The 18,980-nt window shown below is 38.8% G+C and overlaps 1 protein-coding gene across 1 annotated transcript in view; it reads left to right on the top strand.

The window, feature by feature from the left end:
- LOC308093873 (integrin alpha-6-like) overlaps positions 1-18,980 on the top strand; it is a 65,281-nt gene that overhangs the window by 43,618 nt on the left and 2,683 nt on the right. The window contains exons 12-24 of the mRNA XM_080440252.1: positions 1,682-1,851; positions 2,522-2,665; positions 2,970-3,082; positions 3,560-3,719; positions 5,875-5,961; positions 7,836-7,915; positions 9,915-9,992; positions 10,170-10,272; positions 12,325-12,504; positions 13,134-13,241; positions 14,528-14,638; positions 15,060-15,158; positions 17,910-18,035. Of these exons, the coding sequence (XP_080296378.1) occupies positions 1,682-1,851; positions 2,522-2,665; positions 2,970-3,082; positions 3,560-3,719; positions 5,875-5,961; positions 7,836-7,915; positions 9,915-9,992; positions 10,170-10,272; positions 12,325-12,504; positions 13,134-13,241; positions 14,528-14,638; positions 15,060-15,158; positions 17,910-18,035 (1,559 nt within the window). The remainder of the gene's footprint in view (positions 1-1,681; positions 1,852-2,521; positions 2,666-2,969; positions 3,083-3,559; positions 3,720-5,874; positions 5,962-7,835; positions 7,916-9,914; positions 9,993-10,169; positions 10,273-12,324; positions 12,505-13,133; positions 13,242-14,527; positions 14,639-15,059; positions 15,159-17,909; positions 18,036-18,980) is intronic.

Below are 18,980 nucleotides of genomic sequence, written 5' to 3'. Positions count from 1 at the left end.
TCTATAAAAAAGGAAGAAAACTAGATCCTGGCAACTATAGGCCTGTTTCCATCCTTTGTTCCATCTCAAACTGGTTATAGAGCGATCAATCCAAGAACAAATCAACAGCTACCTCAGCGAGCGTAAACTGTTGTTTGAATTCCAATCAGGCTTCAGAACATCCCACTCCACTGACACATACCTACTGTATTTGACTACATCAAACGTGAGGTAGACTCGGGCAAATACTGCGGCATGGTCATGCTGGACCTCCAAAAGGCGTTTGACACTGTAAACCACTAAATTTTACTTGATAAGCTGAGGGCGGTTGGTTTTGATTGCACATCACTAAATTGGATGAGATCTTACTTGGAGGGAAGAGAGCAAGTGGTTGACATCAACGGAACCATGTCCTCATCCCTCCCGGTGAGCTGCGGGGTTCCTCAAGGCAGCATTCTAGGGCCGTTACTGTTCCTACTATATATTAACGACATGAATGCTGCCTGTAACTGCAAACTGTTCCTGTTCGCTGATGACTCGGCACTCCTGATCTTGGGTGAGGACAAGTTGCAAGTTGAGGAAGCTCTCAGCTCTGAACTCTCAAAAATCCGTACCTGGCTTACCGATAACAAACTGTCACTACACCTTGGAAAAACTGAATCCATTCTCTTTGGGACCAAACATTCCCTCAGTATGATGAAGGTAAATGACTTCAAGGTCAAAGTCGATGACACAATCATCTCTAGCAAAGAAGAGATTACCTATTTGGGATGTATTCTTGACAAATACCTGACAGGTGGAAGCATGGCAACAAAGGTGGTCAAAAGAGTAAACCAGAGAACCAGATTTATGGGCAGAGTTTCCTCTTTTGTCAACCTTCAGGCCCTCAGGACCCTCTCAGGGGCCCTGATTCAGCCCCTTTTTGACTATGCTTGGTACTCCAACACCTCAGTGTCACTGAAGACTAAGCTTCACACCTCCCAAAACAAACTGATTCGACTACTTCTCGGACTGGGGCCCATGACCCACCTCTCTCCCACTCACTTTGCCTAAGGGTGGAAGACAGGGTTAAACAACAAAAAATGGGACTGGTCTTCAAAATTGTAAATGCAGATTTGCCCGAAATGCCCCCTATACCCGCATATCTGTCTAAATACCTCCAAAAACTTAGTGACACCCACAGTCACGAAACTAGAGGGAGCGTAAACAACAATCTGGTACCACCCACCCATAAAACAAACATGGGCAAATTCTCCTTCTACAGCACGGCCACCAAGGTATGAAATAGTCTAACCCCATCCCTCAAAAAATGCAGTTCGCTGGGCTCATTTATAACAGCCCTAAAAACGTTCTGGAGGCCATAAGAGGAGGTAGTACCAGTTTCCCGGTAGACAAACGACCCCCTCCCATTTTTTTTGTATATATTTTTTATTCTTCATGCTTTTCTTTGTACATCGTGGTATTTTTTCTCTGTATTTTTATGTTGATTTTTGAACTGTTTGGTTGCTACTATATATGTCTATGAAATTAATACCAAGGACCCCAACGGAAACAAGTCTGCAAGGACTTTTTGGGTCGGACCTTTTAGACAAAAGTATTATAAATGTAACTGTGTTGTTTACATTCTTTTGCCTAATAAAATTTTCAATCAATCAATCAATCAATCAATTAGTCAGTATGTTTAATGTTTCTCCCCATCTAGCGGTGAGCTACTCCTTCACAGCGGAGGCAGAGCGCAGGGAGAACAACCTGCCCTCCAGGGTGACCTTCTCCAAGCGCTCCAGCTCCGACCACGACTACGAGTCCACTGGCACCCTGACCCTCAGCACCCAGGGCAAGAGGCAGTGCATCACCCAGAAGGCCACCCTACAGGTGAGCTCACACACACACACCTCCACACGCTCAATACGTGTGTTTCTACCTTATTTCAATGATCCACCATGTGGACACGGATGTAAACAAAGGCTGTCTCGGGGGAGGGGGGGGGGGCGTTTGTCCGTTCTGTTGTTATCGGGCGTTGAATACGGCTCGTCTTCATCAAAAAAAGAAGAAATCCGAGCAGACAGAATGTAGTTGTATAAAAAAATATCACACCCAGTGTGAAGTGGGCGGTGTGGTCATCATAGTGATGGAAGCTCACTTCCAAAAAAAAATTATTTTTTTGAAGTGCATAATCCTATTTATAGGTTATTAATGTCATCATGTGTCTCGCTAGCCAATCACAGTGCTGAATAGAGTCAGCCAATAGAGTCAGCCAATCACAGTACAGGAAAGTGGGCCAAGTGGGCCAATCACAGTGCAGGAAACTAATACTAATGAGGTGTCCCAACCCCACTTATAGGGGCGGCTACACCGCCCAAAAATATCCCGTTATATTTTTATACAACTACATTCTGCCAAGTCCCAGAAAAGACGCGCTGTGATTGGTCAGTAGTCAGGAAGCTTGCCTTCTCCAAAATGACGCACGAGATATAGACCGGAGGAGGTGTCTACCTTTATATGTCTTTGATTCTGACCTTATGTTGTGATGTCATCAACACAGGACAACATTCGGGACAAGCTGAGGGGCATCCCCATCGACGTCTCGGTGGAGATAAAGAACGCGGCGCGTAAGAAGAGGCAGAGTTCACTTCCTGAGCTGCAGCCCGTCCTGGACGCCAACCAACCAATGACGGCCCGCGCCGAGGTAACCGCAAGGAGCTGATTGGTGGAATTGGTGGATTTAGGGGAGGCGTTCTCCAGCGTTCACCATTTTGTTGAATAAAACTATGACGAAATATTTGAACGTTGCGTACATCTATAAACACTGCTGTACTCCCCCACTGTGTGTGTGTGTGTGTGTGTGTGTGTGTGTGTGTGTGTGTGTGTCTGTGTGTGTGTGTATGTGTGTGTGTGTGTGTATGTGTGTGTGTGTGTGTGTATGTGTGTGTGTGTGTGTGTGTGTGTGTGTGTGTGTGTGTGTGTGTGTGTGTGTGTGTCTGTGTGTGTAGGTGAGCTTCATGAAGGAGGGGTGTGGCTCTGATAATAAGTGTCAGAGTAACCTGCAGGTCAAATATCGCTTCTGTCACCGAGGGCCTAACGATGTGTTCACCCCACTGCCCTCGTAAGAACACACACACACACGCACGCACGCACGCACGCACGCACGCACGCACGCACGCACGCACGCACGCACGCACGCACGCACGCACGCACGCACGCACGCACGCACGCACGCACGCACGCACGCACGCACACGTGTATGCATGCACACACTCACACGTGCACGCACGCACACACACACACACACACACAAAGTTGCAAGGAGCAAAGGCAGTCCTCCTTGTAGATCTGTGGTCCTCTGTCCAGGTTGGAGCTGCGTGGGAGGCTGTCAGGCTGACTCGTACTATAGCTGCACCAGTGTGTGCACTAGCTGGAAAATATCACTGAGCATATGAGCTTGTAGATCTGCTATTTTCAAACGCCCGAAATGTATATTGCAGCTCCAACCTAATAGACAGAGAATAGAATGATGACCACCTCTAAAGGTCTGACCCTAACCCATCATGTGACCTGTGTTGGCGTTCTGTGATTGGTGCAGGAGGGATGGCGACGGCGTTCCATCCTTCTCTCTCAGTAACCAGAAGGACATCGCTCTGGAGCTGACGGTGACCAATCAGAACGGAGACGACGCCCACGAGGCTTACATCATCGCCAAGTTCCCTCCCTCTGTCTCCTACTCTGCATTCAGAGCACCTAACGTAAGACCTGTCTGTCTGTCTGTCTGTCTGTCTGTCTGTCTGTCTGTCTGTCTGTCTGTCTGTCTGTTTTAATCCAGAGTGTTTTACAGTACAGTAACAACACAAGCTAATATGTCAAATGCCTATAAATAATAATCTAGGATCATAGGTAAACCAAGAACCTATCATCAGTCTAAACAATAGAATATTTAAAAAAAAAACAATAATCTGTACCTTGAAACTATACAAACTATAGGATGCCAGATCTACACATGAACCTAACATCAGTCTACATAACATTAACCTAACATCAGTCTATATAACATGAACCTAACACCAGTCTATATAACATGAACCTAACATCAGTCTACATAACATGAACCTAACATCAGTCTACATAACATGAACCTAACATCAGTCTCCATAACATGAACCTAACATCAGTCTATATAACATGAACCTAACATCAGTCTACATAACATGAACCTAACATCAGTCTACATAACATGAACCTAACATCAGTCTACATAACATGAACCTAACATCAGTCTATATAACATGAACCTAACACCAGTCTATATAACATGAACCTAACATCAGTCTCCATAACATGAACCTAACATCAGTCTACATAACATGAACCTAACATCAGTCTACATAACATGAACCTAACATCAGTCTACATAACATGAACCTAACATCAGTCTACATAACATGAACCTAACATCAGTCTACATAACATGAACCTAACATCAGTCTACATAACATGAACCTAACATCAGTCTATATAACATGAACCTAACATCAGTCTACATAACATGAACCTAACATCAGTCTATATAACATGAACCTAACATCAGTCTACATAACATGAACCTAACATCAGTCTACATAACATGAACCTAACATCAGTCTATATAACATGAACCTAACATCAGTCTACATAACATGAAGCTAACATCAGTCTACATAACATGAACCTAACATCAGTCTACATAACATGAACCTAACATCAGTCTATATAACATGAACCTAACACCAGTCTATATAACATGAACCTAACATCAGTCTACATAACATGAACCTAACATCAGTCTATATAACATGAACCTAACATCAGTCTACATAACATGAACCTAACATCAGTCTACATAACATGAACCTAACATCAGTCTACATAACATGAACCTAACATCAGTCTACATAACATGAACCTAACATCAGTCTATATAACATGAACCTAACATCAGTCTACATAACATGAACCTAAAATCAGTCTCCATAACATGAACCTAACATCAGTCTATATAACATGAACCTAACATCAGTCTACATAACATGAACCTAACATCAGTCTATATAACATGAACCTAACATCAGTCTACATAACATGAACCTAACATCAGTCTACATAACATGAACCTAACATCAGTCTACATAACATGAACCTAACATCAGTCTACATAACATGAACCTAACATCAGTCTACATAACATGAACCTAACATCAGTCTACATAACATGAACCTAACATCAGTCTACATAACATGAACCTAACATCAGTCTACATAACATGAACCTAACATCAGTCTACATAACATGAACCTAACATCAGTCTACATAACATGAACCTAACATCAGTCTACATAACATGAACCTAACATCAGTCTACATAACATGAACCTAACATCAGTCTACATAACATGAACCTAACATCAGTCTACATAACATGAACCTAACATCAGTCTACATAACATGAACCTAACATCAGTCTACATAACATGAACCTAACATCAGTCTACATAACATGAACCTAACATCAGTCTACATAAGATGAACCTAACATCAGTCTACATAAGATGAACCTAACATCAGTCTCCATAACATGAACCTAACATCAGTCTACATAACATGAACCTAACATCAGTCTACATAACATGAACCTAACATCAGTCTACATAACATGAACCTAACATCAGTCTCCATAACATGAACCTAACATCAGTCTACATAACATGCTATCTAAATGATATTTTAGCCTTTGCATTAACCTGCAAGTCAATTTTGTAACAGAGTATTTTTACATTGCAGTATTGATACTTTCATTTAAGTAAGAAATGTGAGTACTTTTCCCACCACTGTGTATAGTTACTAACTCTGAGGTCAATGTGTTGCAGGAGGAGAAACCAGTTACTTGTACGGCCAACGCTAATGGTTCCCAGGCTGACTGTGAACTGGGAAACCCCTTCAAACGAGACGCCAAGGTGAGTGTCTGTTAGTATATACAGACATTAAACATGATGTGTCTGTTATTATATACAGGCATTTAACATGATGTGTCTGTTATTATATACAGGCATTTAACATGATGTGTCTGTTATTATATAGAGACATTTAACATGATGTGTCTGTTATTATATACAGGCATTTAACATGATGTGTCTGTTATTATATAGAGACATTTAACATGATGTGTCTGTTATTATATACAGACATTTAACATGATGTGTCTGTTATTATATACAGGCATTTAACATGATGTGTCTGTTATTATATACAGGCATTTAACATGATGTGTTTGTTATTATATACAGACATTTAACATGATGTGTCTGTTATTATATACAGACATTTAACATGATGTGTCTGTTATTATATACAGACATTACACATGATGTGTCTGTTATTATGTACAGACATTAAACATGATGTGTCTGTTATTATATACAGGCATTTAACATGATGTGTCTGTTATTATATACAGGCATTTAACATGTGTTTGTTATTATATACAGACATTTAACATGATGTGTCTGTTATTATATACAGACATTTAACATGATGTGTCTGTTATTATATAGAGACATTTAACATGATGTGTCTGTTATTATATAGAGACATTTAACATGATGTGTCTGTTATTATATACAGGCATTTAACATGATGTGTCTGTTATTATATACAGGCATTTAACATGATGTGTCTGTTATTATATACAGACATTACACATGATGTGTCTGTTATTATGTACAGACATTAAACATGATGTGTCTGTTATTATATACAGGCATTTAACATGATGTGTCTGTTATTATATACAGGCATTTAACATGATGTGTTTGTTATTATATACAGACATTTAACATGATGTGTCTGTTATTATATACAGACATTTAACATGATGTGTCTGTTATTATATAGAGACATTTAACATGATGTGTCTGTTATTATATACAGGCATTTAACATGATGTGTCTGTTATTATATACAGGCATTTAACATGATGTGTCTGTTATTATATACAGACATTAAACATGATGTGTCTGTTATTATATACAGGCATTTAACATGATGTGTCTGTTATTATATACAGACATTAAACATGATGTATCTGTTATTATATACAGACATTAAACATGATGTGTCTGTTATTATATACAGACATTTAACATGATGTGTCTGTTATTATATACAGACATTTAACATGATGTGTCTGTTATTATATACAGACATTTAACATGATGTGTCTGTTATTATATACAGACATTTAACATGATGTGTCTGTTATTATATACATTTAACATGATGTGTCTGTTATTATATACAGACATTTAACATGATGTGTCTGTTATTATATACAGACATTTAACATGATGTGTCTGTTATTATATACAGACATTTAACATGATGTGTCTGTTATTATATACAGACATTTAACATGATGTGTCTGTTATTATATACAGACATTTAACATGATGTGTCTGTTATTATATACAGACATTTAACATGATGTGTCTGTTATTATATACAGACATTTAACATGATGTGTCTGTTATTATATACAGACATTAAACATGATGTGTCTGTTATTATATACAGACATTTAACATGATGTGTCTGTTATTATATACAGACATTTAACATGATGTGTCTGTTATTATATACAGACATTTAACATGATGTGTCTGTTATTATATAGAGAGATTTAACACCTGAAGGCATGTGTGTGCGTGCATGTGTGTGTGTGTGTGTGTGTGTGTGTGTGTGTGTGTGTGTGTGTGTGTGTGTGTGTGTGTGTGTGTGTGTGTGTGTGTGTGTGTGTGTGTGTGTGTGTGTGTGTGTGTGTGTGTGTGTGTAGACAACATTCTACATCATCCTGGGCACCAGCAACATTAATCTGAACACCACAGACTTGGAGATTAATCTGCAGAGACAGACGTGAGTCTGAGGAGCATCTTCTGGATTTACTGTTGTTGTTTGTCTAAAGGAACACTCCGCCTGTTTCCAACCTTATCTTCATATAACTGGTCCTCACTAATGCTAGTCCTCTGCATGTTGAAATGTTCACCATTGTTCTTACATTAACCCATTGAGACCTGGGACGCATCTGTGTCATTTTAGATTTCTTTGGCTATTCAAAAATAGCAGATATACAAGCCCATAGCGTGGCACCGAGTGCCGCACTATGAGCTTGTAGATCTGCTATTTTTGAAAAATATTGAAAAAATATTTTCCTGATTTTTTTTTCAAAAAAATGTTAGAAAACATTTTTAAGAATCGCCTCAGGTCTTAACACATTGACCGCCAGAGGTTAATCTCATAATGTACTCACCAGTGCCAACGTTTTATTGTTGTTTTTTGTTTTTTTCACGTCGCCATAGACCTCGTTAAAATCCTTAAGATTGAGCTGTGCACTGTTTGTAAACATCGCGGAGATCTCCCTGCGTCTACCAGTCCAAACCACGTGTCAAACGGAGCCGCCATGTTGTAGTTAGAACGGTTTATGTTAAACAGTGATCAGCGAGGAGAAAAACTACAATCGAAGAAAATGGCGTTTCAGTGTGCGCTTTAGAATGGAGGCCTACGGGATCGGCAAAACGTGATCCCGAATAATTCCGTTTCCGGTGGTGTTACAATGAAATGTGCCGTATAGAAAATTGAAAAAAGTTTTTTTTTTTCGAAAAAAATGAAAAAGCACCACAGCCCGTAGGCTACGGGATCGGCGCTGTACGGTTGGATTTATCGGCCCGTAGGCCACGGGCCTGGCGGTGAGAGTGTTAATGGGTTAACGCATTAAAGGAGAGTTTTGGACTAGCCTTTTCCTTACCTTTAGATGATGTTATTATGTTATAGGACCAGTGGTACAGAGTTCACTGCAGCTAAACGGTCCATGCTCTAGGTCACGTATTTATATCGCGATTTTAAACGTATATTTTTGTTGTCATCTGACGTTCATATTGACAGAAAACTGTCCACAGGGTTTTTGTCCCTAATGGACCACCGTAGTGTTTACAAGCGGACTTGGATGAAATCACGGGTGAAATCTCGTCTTGCGAGACTTCTGGAGGGAAACGTCTAACACACACTGTGGCCTCTGTCAATATGAATATATAATATATAATACAATATATACAAGATCTATAATATAACACACACACTGTGGCCTCTGTCAATATGAATATATAATATATAATACAATATATACAAGATCTATAATATAACACACACACTGTGGTCTCTGTCAATATGAATATATAATATATAATACAATATATACAAGATCTATTATATAACACACACACTGTGGCCTCTGTCAATATTAATATAATATATAATACAATATATACAAGATCTATAATATAACACACACACTGTGGCCTCTGTCAATATGAATATATAATATATAATACAATATATACAAGATCTATAATATAACACACACACTGTGGCTGTGTCTCTGTCAATATGAACGTCAGATGACAACAAATATATGTATATATAAAATCGCGATAAAAATATGTGATCCAGCACATGGACCGTCCTCTGGTTGTGTAGCTGTGGTGGACTCTGGATGGAGTTATGACATGTTTCTACTGTCCTACAACATAATAACATCATATAAGGGTAGGGAAAAGGATAGTCTGGAATTCTCCTTTAATACCTGAGGTTAATTCTACTTAATCCTAACCGTTTCCTGAAACACTCATGTTGCTATAATGTCAGTGGTTCTCAAACTTTTTTTAAAATATAAACAGTTTATATATATATATATATATATATATATATATATATATATATATATATATATATATATATATATATATATATATATATATATATATATATATATATATATATATATATATTTATATATATATATATATCATACTTCTCCTCTAATCATATTGTACAAATGTAATGTGTTGTTCTCCTGTAGGACGAGTGAACAGAAGGACATGAGCCCGGTCACAGCCAGAGCCAAGGTTCTGATAGAAATGCAACTGTCTGTGTCAGGGTAGGACACACACACACACACACACACACACACACACACACACACACACACACACACACACACACACACACACACACACACACACACACACACACACACACACACACACACACACACACACACACACACACACACACACACACACACACACTCATAGTGTGTATCCCGTCTCTACAGGCAGGCCCATCCTTCCCAGGTCTACTTTGCAGGAAAGGTCAAAGGTCAAAGTGCCATGAAGACTGAGAGTGACATCGGCGGTCTGATCAAATACCAGTTCAGAGTGAGTATATTAAATACCTTTAAGTACCTTTAAGTACCTTTAAATACCTTTAAATATACCATCAATACCTTTAAATAAATTTAAATACCTTTAAATATACCATCAACTACCAGTTCAGAGTGAGTATATTAAATACCTTTAAGTACCTTTAAATACCTTTAAATACCTTTAAGTACCTTTAAATATACCATCAATACCTTTAAATATACCATCAACTACCAGTTCAGAGTGAGTACCTTTAATGATGTGTGAAAACTGGTTATAAATAGAGCAATCTGGGACCCATAGTAAAAAAAAAGGGGGGGGGGGGGAAACAGCGCCCTCTGCTGTTTTTTTCCTTTGAATTTGACTCTGGAGGGACCTCCCAATAGAATGTGGATAACAGGATGTTGGCCGTAATGTCCGCCCTAACATTCCTAACTATACACGCTGTAACAGGAGCTCTGAATCTGTCTGGAGAGATAAACGTGTGGTTTAATCTGTTCATAAATAGAGTTTAATCTGGTCATAAATAGAGTTTAATCTGGTCATAAATAGAGTTTAATCTGGTCATAAATAGTTTAATCTGGTCATAAATAGAGTTTAATCTGGTCATAAATAGAGTTTAATCTGGTCATAAATAGAGTTTAATCTGGTCATAAATAGAGTTTAATCTGCTCATAAATAGAGTTTAATCTGCTCATAAATAGAGTTTAATCTGCTCATAAATAGAGTTTAATCTGGTCATAAATAGTTTAATCTGGTCATAAATAGTTTAATCTGGTCATAAATAGAGTTTAATCTGGTCATAAATAGAGTGTAATCTGGTCATAAATAGAGTTTAATCTGCTCATAAATAGAGTTTAATCTGCTCATAAATAGAGTTTAATCTGTTCATAAATAGAGTTTAATCTGGTCATAAATAGAGTTTAATCTGGTCATAAATAGAGTTTAATCTGGTCATAAATAGAGTTTAATCTGGTCATAAATAGTTTAATCTGGTCATAAATAGAGTTTAAACTGGTCATAAATAGAGTGTAATCTGGTCATAAATAGAGTTTAATCTGCTCATAAATAGAGTTTAATCTGGTCATAAATAGAGTTTAATCTGGTCATAAATAGAGTTTAATCTGGTCATAAATAGAGTTTAATCTGCTCATAAATAGAGTTTAATCTGGTCATAAATAGAATTTAATCTGGTCATAAATAGAGTTTAATCTGGTCATAAATATAGTTTAATCTCATCATAAATAGAGTTTAATCTGGTCATAAATAGAGTTTAATCTGCTCATAAATAGAGTTTAATCTGGTCATAAATAGAGTTTAATCTGGTCATAAATAGAGTTTAATCTCATCATAAATAGAGTTTAATCTGGTCATAAATAGAGTTTAATCTGGTCATAAATAGTTTAATCTGGTCATAAATAGAGTTTAAACTGGTCATAAATAGAGTGTAATCTGGTCATAAATAGAGTTTAATCTGCTCATAAATAGAGTTTAATCTGGTCATAAATAGAGTTTAATCTGGTCATAAATAGAGTTTAATCTGGTCATAAATAGAGTTTAATCTGGTCATAAATAGAGTTTAATCTGCTCATAAATAGAATTTAATCTGGTCATAAATAGAGTTTAATCTGGTCATAAATATAGTTTAATCTCATCATAAATAGAGTTTAATCTGGTCATAAATAGAGTTTAATCTGCTCATAAATAGAGTTTAATCTGGTCATAAATAGAGTTTAATCTGGTCATAAATATAGTTTAATCTCATCATAAATAGAGTTTAATCTGGTCATAAATAGAGTTTAATCTGCTCATAAATAGAGTTTAATCTGGTCATAAATAGAGTTTAATCTGGTCATAAATATAGTTTAATCTCATCATAAATAGAGTTTAATCTGGTCATAAATAGAGTTTAATCTGCTCATAAATAGAGTTTAATCTGGTCATAAATAGAGTGTAATCTGGTCATAAATAGAGTTTAATCTGGTCATAAATAGAGTGTAATCTGGTCATAAATAGAGTTTAATCTAGATATCTAAATAGAGCTAAAGGTGTGTTTTTGACGGTCAGATAATCAACCTGGGAACGACGCTGAAGAACTTCGGCCTGGCCTCTCTGATCATCCAGTGGCCCAAGGAGACCATCCAGGAGAAATGGCTGCTGTACCTGGTGAAGATAGAAGCTACTGGAGACGTGCAGAAGGTCACCTGCTCCCCCCAGGGAGAGGTCAACCCCCTGTCCGTCAAAGTGGTCAGTAGGCTGTAACTGTCCATTATTTATTAGTGATTATTATTCTGTTGATTAGCTTCTTCTTTTTTTAACCCATTAAGACCTGAGGCCATTCTTAAAAATGTTTTCTAAATCCTAAAAAAAGAAAAAAAAAGAAAAATTTTCAAAAATAGCAGATCTACAAGCTCATAGCCGCGCTATGAGCTTGTAGATCTGCTATTTTTGAATAGCCAAAGCAATCTAAAGTGACACAGATGCGTTCCTGGTCTTAATGGGTTAATAAAAAAATATAAAATGGTTGAAATAGTTACAAGTATCAATGGTCTCACGGATCAAACAGGATACTTTCCTGCTGGTCCTGTTTTGGCCATTTAGGGGAAAACATTAAAAAACTAACAATGAAAAATGTTCATCATACATATTCAGAAATATCAACAAGTTACAATTAGACACGTTGTGAGCTCTGCACCAATGTTGACACTATTATAGTGAAGTGATTAGATACATAGAACCTCGAGGTCTATTGACTATATAGTGATAATATAGATAGAACCTCACATATACTGACTATAGATTAGATAGATAGAACCTCACATCTACTGACTATAGATTAGATAGATAGAACCTCAGGTCTGTGTTTGTGTGTCCAGGAGCCAGGCAGCTCCAGGAGACGGCGGGCCCTGGACCCAGAGGACTCTAGGACCCAGAAGGACCCCTCCTACTCCCTGCTCACTGACAAGAGGAAATACCAGACTCTGGTAAGATTACTTATTACTTAGTACTGGTGTATTTCTATAGTTTCCCAAACGTTGGGTTAGGACCCATGTTTAGGTCACAGACCCATTTGTATGGGTCACGAGTAAATACCTTTTTCTTTTTCCTACACATTTCATTTGATTATTATTTCAAAAGATTTTCAAAGAGTTAAAAAAATCTAACATTTTACAATGTTTGTTAACTGTGTGCAGTATGCAGACAGACAGCTCTCTAACCATTCAGCTATGAGAGCTCTCTAACCAATCAGCTATGAGAGCTCTCTAACCAATCAGCTATGAGAACTCTCTAACCAATCAGCTATGAGAGCTCTCTAACCAATCAGCTATGAGAGCTCTCTAACCAATCAGCTATGAGAGCTCTCTAACCATTCAGCTATGAGAGCTCTCTAACCATTCAGCTATGAGAGCTCTCTAACCAATCAGCTATGAGAGCTCTCTAACCAATCAGCTATGAGAGCTCTCTAACCATTCAGCTATGAGAGCTCTCTAACCATTCAGCTATGAGAGCTCTCTAACCATTCAGCTATGAGAGCTCTCTAACCATTCAGCTATGAGAGCTCTCTAACCAATCAGCTATGAGAGCTCTCTAACCAATCAGCTATGAGAGCTCTCTAACCAATCAGCTATGAGAGCTCTCTAACCAATCAGCTATGAGAGCTCTCTAACCAATCAGCTATGAGAGCTCTCTAACCATTCAGCTATGAGAGCTCTCTAACCAATCAGCTATGAGAGCTCTCTAACCAATCAGCTATGAGAGCTCTCTAACCAATCAGCTATGAGAGCTCTCTAACCATTCAGCTATGAGAGCTCTCTAACCATTCAGCTATGAGAGCTCTCTAACCATTCAGCTATGAGAGCTCTCTAACCAATCAGCTATGAGAGCTCTCTAACCAATCAGCTATGAGAGCTCTCTAACCAATCAGCTATGAGAGCTCTCTAACCAATCAGCTATGAGAGCTCTCTAACCAATCAGCTATGAGAGCTCTCTAACCATTCAGCTATGAGAGCTCTCTAACCAATCAGCTATGAGAGCTCTCTAACCAATCAGCTATGAGAGCTCTCTAACCAATCAGCTATGCCGGCCCCAATTACTGTAAAATGGTTCTGCTTGCAAACACAAGCCAGTTGGCAGTGGGTTCAGTGAAAGCACCTAAAGGTTCCAAGAATCTAGAACACAACCAGTTGTAGAAACAAAGTTATTTTGGTGGAAAACGGCCTGTGTGTAGTCATTAATGTGTTGTGTTGTGTTGTGTTGTGTTTGTGTGCAGTCATGCGGTAGCGGGGCCAGTTGTGTGGAGCTACGCTGCCCCCTGCAGGGCCTGGACAGCGATGCAGTCATCACCCTGTACGCTCGCCTGTGGAACAGTACCTTCCTGGAGGTGATTATTATTATGATGATGAGTGTTGTTAACATGTACGTTTTGTTTTGTATGTGTTCAGGACTTCTCAGAGTGTTTGTGTATGTAATCACAGTGTTAACATGTATGTGTTTTGTTTTGTATGTGTTCAGGACTTCTCAGAGTGTTGACATGTATATTTTTTTGTATGTTTTCACAGTGTTAACATGTATATTTTTGTATGTTTTCACAGTGTTAACATGTATGTTTTTTTGTATGTAATCACAGTGTTGACATGTATGTTTTTTTGTATGTAATCACAGTGTTGACATGTATGTTTTTTTGTATGTAATCACAGTGTTAACATGTATGTTTTTTGTATGTAATCACAGTGTTAACATGTATGTTTTTTGTATGTAATCACAGTGTTAACATGTATGTGTTTCGTTTTGTATGTGTTCAGGACTTCTCTGAGCTCAACTACCTGGATGTTCTGGTGAAGGCCTCTATCAGTGTTGAGGGCAAGGCTAAGAACATGGTTCTGAAAAACGCAGAGACACAGGTATGTATTTATAATAATAATATTAATAATATTATTATTATTATTAATAATAATAATAATAATAATAATAATAATAATAATAATAATAATAATAATAATAAGAGACCAGAGCAGCGGAGCGGGGCGTTTTTTTTTACGTAGCGGGAGCGGGTTTATTAAAAGGTAGGAGAGAACTCTGAGCGAGGACTGATGGGGACACATTTGTGGCAAAAGAGAACGTTTTTATTGTTTTATTATTATTTGTTTTATTAAAGATTAAAGACATTAAAGATAAAAATTATCTTAGAAGTATAGTGAAAACTGCCTCCAAAATTACTGGCATCCAGTTGGAGAGCCTGGATCCCTTCTATAACAGACAGCTGCTCATGAAGGCCAGGTCCATTGGGCAGGATAGAGCCCACCCACTGGAGCCAGAGTACAGGCTGTTGCCATCTGGCCGTCGTCTGGGTGCCCCTGGTGTCAAAAATAACAGATATAATCACTCCTTTGTCCCTGCCTCAATTCGTGCAGTCAACGCTGCCAGTAACAGGTAAAGGATATTTGTTGATGATGTCCCTTTTGGGACATTAATAAAGACCCTGAACCTTGAACTCCAGCGTCGCTTCACCGCGACGGCACAACACGGGGAGCAGAAGTCTCGCTTGATTGTGCTTTTTGCCACAATCCGCGCGGCGAAAAGCACCTCAATCAGCATCAGCAGGCGAGAGCAGCACATTAGAGTGCAATCCAGTGGTGTGTTGTAGTTTTTTTTTGAAGGTATACTATGATTATTCCCTGCCTCCCACACGCACGGCATGCGCGCGTCTATAATAAATTAAATGTAAAAAATGTGCACGGGCGCTTCGCGCGCGTGTGTGGCCCACAAAAATATTGCATGTGAAATTTTTTCGCGCTCTTCGCGCGCGTGTGTGTCTCGCTCTGTAACGTCTGTCTTGCTCTCGTTCTGTCTCTCGTACCACTCTCGGTTCCTTGTTTGTTTTTGGCGCTGCCTGTCTTACTCTTCCGGGGCTTTACCTGCTGGGGCCAGTGTTGCCATGTCCGCGTATTATAAGCGACTTTGGGCTTGTTTTTCTGTAAAGTTTTCTTGTAAAATGTTGGTCGTTGTGGGTTGCGTTTTTTTGGGGCTTGTTTCTAAAGTGTACTTGCTTAGGCTTGCTTCAAAAAATAGCGTAGGTTTTAAGTGCTCATGTGGCCTAAGTTGCTTCTTTTGGGCTTGTTTTCATAGAACTGGTTGCTTATTTCTCTCGCAAAATCTGGCAACACTGGCTGGTGAATGAAATCACAGAAGACTCGTCCCTAAACACACTCGCCCCGGGTCTAATCCGGCGGCCTCTGTCCGCGAAATGAATGGGGGCGAGTGTGTTTTGGGGCGAGCGTTCCAGTTACCACCGGAACGCTCGCCCAGAATCGTTTTTTTTTACTCTCTCTCGCTTTGCTGCCTGAGCCCTGAGCAGCACAGTGCACGTTAACGCCAGTCAGTCAGCGCCGTCAGTTAGCGTATCAGAGCGTATCAGCGTCTCAGATACGCTGTTTGAACAGTTTCTGAAGGTGTACGGTGGCGACGAAAAAAAATCTCAAGGTGTACGACGTACACAGCATCTGACGGTAGAACCCACCACTGTTACATCACTGCCAGAGAGACTGTTACAGCCACACTAAGCACTGCTCCCTGCACCACCTCATCTGATCCAAGTGCGCTTGTGCCATGGTCTCTGGAGACTGACGGCTGCTACTAACTATATTAATGTGTTACAGGTCAGAGTCACAGTGTTCCCTGAGAGGAGAGCAGCTCAGTATAGAGGTTATTGTTATAGTTATATTAGTTATAGTTATATTCATGTGTTACAGGTCAGAGTCACAGTGTTCCCACAGAGGAGAGCAGCTCAGTATAGAGGTTATAGTTATAGTTATAGTTATATTAATGTGTTACAGGTCAGAGTCACAGTGTTCCCTGAGAGGAGAGCAGCTCAGTATAGAGGTTATAGTTATAGTTATAGTTATAGTTATATTAATGTGTTACAGGTCAGAGTCACAGTGTTCCCACAGAGGAGAGCAGCTCAGTATAGAGGTTATAGTTATAGTTATAGTTATATTAATGTGTTACAGGTCAGAGTCACAGTGTTCCCTGAGAGGAGAGCAGCTCAGTATAGAGGTTATAGTTATAGTTATATTAGTTATAGTTATATTAATGTGTTACAGGTCAGAGTCACAGTGTTCCCTGAGAGGAGAGCAGCTCAGTATAGAGGTTATAGTTATAGTTATAGTTATAGTTATATTCATGTGTTACAGGTCAGAGTCACAGTGTTTCCACAGAGGAGAGCAGCTCAGTATAGAGGTTATAGTTATAGTTATAGTTATATTAGTTATAGTTATAGTTATATTAATGTGTTACAGGTCAGAGTCACAGTGTTCCCTGAGAGGAGAGCAGCTCAGTATAGAGGTTATAGTTATAGTTATAGTTATATTCATGTGTTACAGGTCAGAGTCACAGTGTTCCCACAGAGGAGAGCAGCTCAGTATAGAGGTTATAGTTATAGTTATAGTTATTATATTAATGTGTTACAGGTCAGAGTCACAGTGTTCCCTGAGAGGAGAGCAGCTCAGTATAGAGGTTATAGTTATAGTTATAGTTATAGTTATTATATTAATGTGTTACAGGTCAGAGTCACAGTGTTTCCTGAGAGGAGAGCAGCTCAGTATAGAGGTTATAGTTATAGTTATAGTTATAGTTATTATATTAATGTGTTACAGGTCAGAGTCACAGTGTTCCCTGAGAGGAGAGCAGCTCAGTACTCAGGTCTTCCATGGTGGATCATCCTGGTTGCCATCCTGTTAGGACTGCTGCTGCTGGGCCTGCTGGTGTTCCTGCTCTGGAAGGTAAACTATGAACTATCATAGATTATTCCTGCTATGGAAGGTACAGAGGTCAGAGGTCACAACTAAACTATAAACTCTAATTTACTGAGAAAAATAAGCTGTGTAGCACACACACACACACACACACACACACACACACACACACACACACACACACACACACACACACACACACACACACACACACACACACACACACACACACACACACACACACACACACACACACACACACACACACACACACACCCCCCCTGTTGGCCTTGTTTTATCATCTATTCAGCTGAGATGCTTTAGATCATACATGGGCAACTGGCGGCCCGGGGGCCTCATGCGGCCCCCACCTCCACTTAATGTGGCCCACAGGTTAATATCAGAATAGTGATATATTATTGATTTCAGCTGTTATGATTCATAACATGCAAACATGACCCGCTTTCATTACTTCAGTCTATATTAGTAGCTTAATGACTTAATGACTAGTATTAAAATTATAGTCTTTTTTATGTTCAATGTATTTGTATTTATGTTCATAAAGTTAACATACATATAAATACATTTGAAAAAAAAAAAAAAAAACTTTTCAGGATAAAAAAATAATAAAAAAAAACAGGATTCCAATTAAAAAATAGCTAAAATAGCCGATCTACAAGCTCAAAACGCGCCGCACTGCGACGCGTTTTGAGCTTGTAGATCGGCTATTTTTTCCTCTCCTCAGGTTCACATACATGTAGATCAGGGGTGGGCAACTTTGTAGATGGTGAGGGCCACAAAATTTCCTCAATCACTCTGGGGGGCCGCATTGTTTATCGGCAGGGACCCCCCCCCCCCCCGTTGACAAAACTTCACATTCCTGAGTATGCCTTTCAGAGTATTGCTTTACCTTGGCTTAAAAATATACAAAAATGAACACTAGAATTATAGTTAATAAGGCTTCTATTAAAA

The sequence above is a fragment of the Gymnoscopelus braueri genome (assembly GCF_963280865.1).
Source record: "Gymnoscopelus braueri genome assembly, chromosome: 10".
NCBI lineage: Eukaryota > Metazoa > Chordata > Actinopteri > Myctophiformes > Myctophidae > Gymnoscopelus > Gymnoscopelus braueri.
The sequence above is the reverse complement of the archived record's forward strand: the minus strand, read 5'-3'. Positions and strand labels throughout refer to the sequence as shown.